Source organism: Ursus maritimus, unplaced genomic scaffold (genome assembly GCF_017311325.1).
Source record: "Ursus maritimus isolate PB19 unplaced genomic scaffold, ASM1731132v1 scaffold_32, whole genome shotgun sequence".
NCBI classification, from domain to species: Eukaryota; Metazoa; Chordata; class Mammalia; order Carnivora; family Ursidae; genus Ursus; species Ursus maritimus.
This window is the reverse complement of record NW_024425786.1, coordinates 854,583-862,641: the sequence shown is the minus strand read 5'-3', so window position 1 is coordinate 862,641 and position 8,059 is coordinate 854,583. Positions and strand designations below refer to the sequence as shown.

The following is an 8,059-nucleotide window of genomic DNA, read 5'->3' as shown; positions in this document are numbered from 1 at the left end:
GCACGAGGGGTGTGCATGAATGTGTGTGAGCATGCACTGGACGTGTGAGTGTGCACATGTGAACATGTGTGGTGTGTGAGTGCATGTGTGTAGACGTGTGTGCGTGTGAGCACGAGGGGTGTGCGTGAATGTGTGAGCATGTGCTGTGGACATGTGTGTGCATGAGAGCGTGCACATGTGAACATGTGTGGTGTGCATGTGTGTGCGTGTGAGCATGCACGTGTGAGTGTGTGTGAGTGTGCATGTGGTATGCAGAGTGTCCCTCTGCACCCCAGAGGACCCTGGACATGAGCCCCACTCTCTCTAATGCACTGTGTGATGGGGACAGTCCCTGGCCCTCCCTGAGCTTCCCATTTGCACCCTAACAGATGGGTTGGAGGACGTGGTGGAAAGAGAGAACTCAAACAGGGTGCAGAGGGGCTGGTCTGGGATAAGGGCCCTGTTCTTGCTGCTGCCTGAGACGACCAGCCCCAGTGAGGAATGTTCTGCAGCATCCTGTGCGGGTGTCCAGCTGGGCAATGAGCCCCACTGCCCGCCCGCCCGCCCGCCCTCCTGTTTCCCTTCCTCTCTTCTCCTGTTCCCACCTGCATTTCAGCCTGTATTGTTGTTTGGCCCTGTCTGGGGGCCTGGGCAGCCCTGGATGGGGTCCAGCTCCCCGGAGCCCATGGGCCAAGCCCTCTTCTGGCCCCGGGCATGTGGCCATGGGCAGGACCAGTGATCTCCTGGGATCTGAAAGTCTTGTGGGTGATCAGGAATAAGTCCACGGGTGGTAAGAATTCAGGGAGTGGAGACAGAGCTAGAACCCACAAGGAAAATCAAGGGCCCTGACTACCCACCTGCCACGTCCCCCATCAGGGTCTTGGGTAAAGCCCGCTGCCTCCCAGTCATAAGAATGGCAGCATCTGGCAAGTCGCAGTTGAGCCTTGGTGATGCCACGCCTGACAGGTGGGGGCTTCTGGTGCTTTCTTTGCAACAAAATGAAGGAAGGCGTAAGTGAGTCGCAAGAGGGGGATCATTCAAATTAATGCTGGAAGACATGTTGCCTGTGATGTGGGCGCATAAGGAGAGGGTCATAGGGTTGAGTGATGCTGGGGGGCCAAGCTCCTCCATGCCCACCCCAGGGCCCTGCAGGGAAGCCAGGCATCACCCCCATCCCGTCACGCCACTCCTGATGCCGTAACCAGCTGGGGAACAGCAGCTCCATCCACTGTCCTGAAACACGTCCCGTGAAATCTCACTTTCTGCATGTAATGATTATCACATTTCATACGTTTATGGTTTCCCAGTTAACTGCATGCTAATAATAACCTCAATGATATTTCCACACAGAAGGATTTTTGTTCCACATTCAGAGCCTGTGGTCACAAGACACAAAAATATGTATCTCAGTATTTCAGTGCATGAGCAACGTTACCATCACAGCTGGGTTATGATAGGGCAGTCGACATCAGAGTGCTAAAACGTATGTAATTAGGGCAAAATTCAACACAGAGCACGGTAGAAATCTGGATTCGAAGAAGATGTGGAATGGAAATATTCCAGTGGTTAAAATACCAAATATCTGTTCTTTTTTTGGTTTGATACATTATCTTAATTCAAACACCAAGCCGATCACACATGGTCCAAGAACACTCAAACCGAGGTTAGTCTTCAAAAGTCATAGCCCGCGCCGCCATGCTTGTCTGCGGCCTCACTGGTGTAAAACCACACCCGCACCTCCGTGGCCCCCAAACCCTGGGCAGAGCTTCGTTCCCTGTGAGCTGCTGGAAGCTGCCAGCCAGAGCACCTTGGCTCCTTTGTCCCAGCTCTGAAGAGCCCTAGGGCCTCTGCAGGGGTCAGAGGAACCCGCGCCATCCTGGCCAGGTGCCAAGATGTGCCCGTCGAGAAGGCTCCAAGGCTCACCAGCACCGGGACCTTCTCCACCGGCTTGTGGACACACGGGGCCGTGGTTCCAGGAGGGAAAGCCCACCTCCTGCATCTGTTCTTTTTCTCTAAAGGATGATGGCAGAAATCAACTCACTAGGGTTTCTAGATCCCTGTGCTCATATTTAAAGAGCAATTTATCGTTTTATTTTTAAATGTCAGTGCATATTTACAAAATAAGCCAGAAATTCCCCCCTCAGCAGCTCTCCTCCTCACGCGTGCACGGCGGTAGCAGCACCTTCAAGACAGTAAAACGCACTAAGGAGGCAGTGAGCAAAATCTGTGACAACTGCCGTCGTGGTCCCAGGCGCTGTGTCTATGCAGGCCACCGTCTCCTCAGGGGCCACCTTCCACAGCTCAGAGGGACCCCAGAGACGCACCCCCCCACTGAGCCGCCCACGCCGGCCCTTCCAGGTGCTTCAAGCTGGCGTGCCGGGCTGTGGGCGTCCACCCGCCCCTGGAGCTGTCCCACTACCAGGTCAAGTTCGCAGCCACCTCCCTGTACGACATGTCCGTGGCCACCCTGCACGTCATCAACTCTCACGTGAGCATGAACTCACTGACCCACTCCGTGCCCCGCATCGGCTCAGAGGACCCCTCTCCTGTGGGGCCCACGTCCTTCGAGTTCCTGCTGCCCCCGGACTCGCCCATCACCATCTCGCCCTCGGTGGGGACCGTGCTGCCAGGAAAGGCAGGTGTGAGCCCTGCAGGTAGGCTGGGGGGCGGAGCTCCCCTGGGATCCCAGCTCTGCCCAGCTTTGGCCACAGGGATGCAGCCTGGACAGCAGAGACGGGGTGAGCTCTACCCCTCCTCAGGCCCAAGCAGGCCTAAGACGGTCTCCATGGCCCACGAGCCCCAGCCCAGCCCAAGCCCCAGTGGCGGGGGCACCCAAGGGTGGCTGACCCCACAAGCACTTGCCCAGGAGCTCTGGCGGTGTGGACTGAGGGAGGACGTGCAGAGCCCTGGATCTCACAGCAGATGGGCACAGGGGGCCTGGTCCCCGGAAGTGCAGGGTGGGTGTCCACTCAACTGAGGGCTCCCCCCGCCCAGCTCTGCCTGATAGACCAGAAGGAAACGAGGCCTGGAGGTAGAGCTTCCTCTCAGCCTGGGCCAGGGCCACCCAGCCTCCTGGAGCCCCGGTCTTTCCCTTCAAAAGCTAGGGTGGCTGCTGCCAGGACGAAGTGAGGAGGGGCACGTGAGGGTGCCGGGGACACCTGGGCCCTGGCGGCGTTTCAATTCGTGTGATCATTTAAAATGCATTTTATTAAATTTAGCAAATACTGCTTAAGTACCAGCCCCAGTGGGGGGTATTGTGGTTGGCTTCTGCGTTCTCTCCCTCTCCCTGCTCTCTCCCTTCCTCTTTCCTTTATTCTCCCCTCCCCATGCCATCTGCTCTGCCCCCCACTGTGTCGGCACCTCTGCTGTACTGAGCACTGGGGACACCTGGGAGTGAGCCCTCAGTAGGGCCCAGGACCTCCCTGCAGGCTGTGCCAGTCACAGGGACAAGTTGGGGTGAAGAACTCACCCTCAGATCTTGATGGCTGAATGCAAAGCTTCCTTTCTCACACATGTCACGCCTAATGTGAGCTGTGGGCGGGTCCTGGCCCATCAGGACATCCGTCAGGGGACCCCTGCCCTACATGATGAGAGTGGACTTGATGGTCGTGCACGGTAACCCACCTAGCCCCCAGGGGCAGTGGTCAGGGAGCATCCCCCTGGAAAGGGCCTTCAGGAAATGACGAGGTGACGAGTGTCCTGCCGGGAGTGTCAGAGAGCATGACCTGGGGACATGCGGGGGGGGGGACCTCGGGGTGCTGAGGAGGACAGGGCACCAGCAGGGGCCAGCTCTGCCCTCTGGGCGGCTCTCCCTGCAGAGATGTCTGATCCAGGTGGCCTTCCGGCCCACGCTGCCCAGCCCGCTGATCCACCAGGAAGACTCCCAGGCCCTGACCAAACCAGTGGAAGTCAGACCGGTGCGTGGGGGACTCCAAGAGGAGGGGCGTGGGGGCACAGGGCGGGGGCTGTGGCTTCCTGCACACCCCCCACCCCGAGGTTCCAGGGGGCCAGGCCGGCGTGCCGCCGGGAGCGCTGGGTGGACTTTGTGGAGCGTGGTGTGTCAGCCTGCTTTCAAAGCATCTCCTCCTGTCCGGACAGCATCACCAGGAAAGGCTAGGTCCCCAGGGGCCGATGCACTGAGAAGCAGGTGGGGCTTTAACGGAGGGAGAGCAGATAAAATGGCAAAGGGGCCCATGACCCTGGACAAGTGTGGCTCCTTACAACCGTAAAGGAAAGCCCGTGAAAAGGGCCTCACAGATGTAAACCTGAAAGAAGGGAGGGGCGCCTGGGCGGCTCAGTCAGTTAAGCGTCTGCCTTCCCCTCAGGTCATGAGCTCAGGGTCCTGGGATAGCATTGGGCTCCCTACTCAGCAGCGAGTCTGCTTCTCACTCTCCCTCTGAACCCCCCTCGTGCGCTCTCTCTATCTCAAATAAATAAAATCTTAATAAGTAAATAAAGAGATTTCTTTAAAAAAAAAAAAAAGAAGATGATGATGAAGGGAAGCATAACCCCCCGGGATGGAGCCCAGGAGGGTCAGGCCCACTGCCCTTGCCGGCTGCAGACGGGGCAGCCTGGGGGCTCCTGCAGGGAGAAGGTCCCACGGACCCACACAGAGCTGTGCAGTCACGCGGCCTAGAGCGACAGCTGCGCCCTGCTGCCCTGGGGACGCAGCGGGACGCAAAGCCCACTTCTCCAGTGTCTGGCACACACAGGGGAAGCCCTTGCCTTCCTGCAGTGAGGCGTTGGGGGGCGGCACCAGGAAGGAGGACCCCTGGTCCCGGGTGGATCCTCCCTCTGTTGCCTGTTCCCCACTACTGAGGGCAAACGCTGGGGTCAGTGTACAGGCCCAGAGGGGGTCTCTGGACACTTGGCTGCCCTTTGCACCTGTGGTCAGTCTTCCTGAGGAAGCCGCTTAGTGCTTGGGTCCCCACCCCTCCGAGCCCACGCCCTTGGGGCCCCTGCACAGGGCAGTCTGCCCAGGCCTGCGCTGGTGGAGAGCAGGCTACGAGGGGCAGCCAGCAGTGCCCGCTGGGCTGAGCAGAGCTGGCCTCTCTGCACCCCAGGTCCGCAAGGACACAGTCACCCAGAGGAAGGACCTAAGGAGACAGTCCTTCTCCACGCTTCGGCTGCAGAACCAAGACCAACTGCTCCGGACCTCAACCACCCCGACCTCAGAGCCGTATAAGCAGGACCTCAAGTTCAGGTAGCCCCCCTCCACCGCCCTCTGTGCGCATGTGATGAGACCCTGTCCTGATCCCCATGGCGACTTTCCCCCACAGGCTGCCTGGAACAGAGCTGTTTTGAGCCATGTGACTGGAAGTCCAGGGCTGGGCTAGCTTCAGGCACAGTTGAATCCAGGCGCTGCCTTGAGGCCCCTTAAGCTCTGGCTTCCTGAGCATCTGTCCACCCCATTCCCATGGGCCTGGTGTCCCTATGCACAGCCTCACACCATGCGCTGGGGAGACCCTGCTGCTCCTGACTCCCGTATCCCCAGCTCAGCAACCCCAGCCTCCCCAGGTGCAAAATGAGGCCAGGAGAGCTCTGAGGGGCTTGAGTCACTTGCCTGCCCTAGGCCTGAGGCCCCAGGAACACAGCCCTCTTGTTAGGTGCCTGACCAGGTCTGTGGGGTAGGGAGAACCTCCCACAGGAACCACGAAAGGGTAGGACAGCCACAGCCTGGGGCCCCTTCCCCTCTGGTCCAGGGCCCTGGGGAGCAGGTGTGGCCTTGTGCTCCAGGAGAGCGTGTGCAGTGCGGATGCAGGAGTGTGAGTGCAAGCTGCTGCCTCATTCCAGTTCCGACGAGTACCAGGCTGCCCAGGCCACGCTGGCCAGATCTTTCCAGGGGAAGTTTGACAAGTTTGTGGTTCCCTGTGTTGTTGCCAGTGGTGACACCAAAGACAGGAAGGGGACAGAACCCCTGAGCTTCAGGTGCGGTGCTCTGGTCGGGGCAAGGGGTGTCTTCCAGAAAGTCACCGTCCCTCCTGTGCTACCAGCCCTCTGGGGCCCCGGAGGGAAGGGCACAGTGGCCGGAGTGGGCAGGACAAGGGCGGGGAGGTGGGGCACAGTGCCATCAACACACCCTCCCCCCAGTCCTCACAACACCCTGTACCTGGAGCTGTGGTGCCCGGCAGTGCCACCGTCTATTGTGGTGACCTCCAACAAAGGCCAAACCATCTCCAACTTTGGTGACATCGCTGTAGGTGAGTCTTGATTGGGCCCAGCCCCCCACGTACACCCCCACCCCAGGGACTCGGCCCTCCCACAGTTACCGCCTGGGTTCCCACACCCCACTCCTGGGCCTAGGGCTATACCCTGATTCCACCATCCCATTTCAGGACACCACGGCATAAAAAAGGTCTCCATCCAGAACATCTCCCCAGAGGATCTTGCTGTATCCTTGTCCACACCCAGCCCAGGCAGCCTACATGGACGGGACAGGAGCTGGTGGGGGGCTTCAGTCCTGCCCTGGCCACCTCTCCTTGACACTGGGCCCTCAGGTGGAGTTCTCCATGCTGAACCCCAATGGTCCCTTTGTCCTGCTGAACCCCATCAGCAAGCTGCTTGCTGGCGAGACCCAGGTCCTGACGCTGTCCTTCTCTCCCCATGAGAGCGTCCTGGTGAGTCCCAGGCCCACTTTACACCGTGCTGCAGCCCATGTGCTCAGGGCCCTGGGGGCGGCCGGTCCCCCTAGGCTCTCACCTCTGGTGGGCAAGCAGGAGGAGGCTAGGGAGCTCAGAGCAGTCTCAGCTCCAGCCTGCCCTGTCCCAGCTGCTCCCAGCAGAGCTCCGGCACATGCCTCTGACAGGTGTCTGCTCCATGCTAATGGACATGGTCTCCATAGGCCCAAGAAACACTGGACATCATCACCAAGAGAGGCACGCTTTCCCTGACCCTCATGGGCACCGGCGTGGCATCCATGATCACATGCTCCATTGAAGGGGACGTTCTTGACATGGGTTATGTGATTGCCAGAGAGTCTGTGTCCTCAAGCTTCAAGGTGAAGCACATCACAGGGGGCCTGGTGCCTGCCCTGGTCTCCTGGGAGGGGGCTCCACCCTGGGAGGGATCAGACCTGCCTTGGTAGGGAAGCCAAGAGAGGTGCAGGCCACCCCCACTCCAGCCACCCCCCCGCCCAGCAGCTGCCCCCTCCATTGCCCTGTCCAGCACCCCTCCCTCCACCCCTCATCTGCTCGGCCTCAGTGCTCCCTATCTTCCCGCTCAGGGCCTTTGCAGGAGCCATTCCATCTGGGATGAGGAGGAGCTCAGCTCAGACACTGCTGGGGGGGGGGGCGGTTACAGATTTCTCTGGCCAGCTCACACTGCCCTGTGGCCTCCCACCCCCTGTGGGAGGGCAGGCCTAGCTCCGCATACTTCTCCAATGTCCGAGGGACTCACCAGCCTTGCGACCAGGCAACCAACAGGATACCTGCTTCGCCCACTGGCTTAGGTCGCGACCTGGCACTGAGCCCAGAACAGGGATTCCCTGAATTGTTTCACTGAGAAGTGGGTGAGGGCGGGGGAGAGACTGGGCAAGGATGCTGGTTCTGCTGAAGGCTAGCCTGAGCCTGACAGCAGAGGGCGCTCTGGAGAACCGAGGGCACCGCCGATCCAGAGGGGTACCAGCCTTTCAAGGGGGGTAAGGTGAGGCGGGACGAGATGAAGCAACCGCTCCACAGAGTGCGGAGAGCGCAAGGTGAAAAAGATCGGGCAGGAGCGGGACTGGACACCCCGCTAGGTGTGCTCCCCGGGGGGGGGAGAGCGAGCTGCGAGCCGAGACCCCTCTGCGGCAGCCTGCGCGGGCGGCGGGGTGGGTAGTCCGCTGAAGGTCGCCCCTCCTCGCAGCTGCAGAACCACTCCACGCTGCCCATCAAGTTCTCCCTGCAGCTGGACAGCCTCTCCCGCTCCGGGAGCGCAGCCCGGCAGCGGCTGCCGCAGTTCCTCGCCTCGCGGGCGCAGAGGACCGAAGTAGTGGGTGAGCAGGCGGGCGGCTGCCGGGAAGGGCCGCGGGGCAAGGCCCGGCGAGGTGCGAGCGCAGCGCGGGCGGCGGGGGCGGGGCGGGGGGGGGGGCTGGGGCAGGGGC

General features: G+C 60.6%; 1 protein-coding gene across 1 annotated transcript in view; it reads left to right on the top strand.

Annotated features, from left to right (window-relative positions):
- CFAP74 (cilia and flagella associated protein 74) overlaps positions 1-8,059 on the top strand; it is a 56,633-nt gene that overhangs the window by 46,535 nt on the left and 2,039 nt on the right. The window contains exons 25-33 of the mRNA XM_040645528.1: positions 2,338-2,614; positions 3,798-3,896; positions 5,043-5,182; positions 5,773-5,907; positions 6,070-6,179; positions 6,315-6,370; positions 6,477-6,596; positions 6,821-6,976; positions 7,822-7,951. Of these exons, the coding sequence (XP_040501462.1) occupies positions 2,338-2,614; positions 3,798-3,896; positions 5,043-5,182; positions 5,773-5,907; positions 6,070-6,179; positions 6,315-6,370; positions 6,477-6,596; positions 6,821-6,976; positions 7,822-7,951 (1,223 nt within the window). The remainder of the gene's footprint in view (positions 1-2,337; positions 2,615-3,797; positions 3,897-5,042; positions 5,183-5,772; positions 5,908-6,069; positions 6,180-6,314; positions 6,371-6,476; positions 6,597-6,820; positions 6,977-7,821; positions 7,952-8,059) is intronic.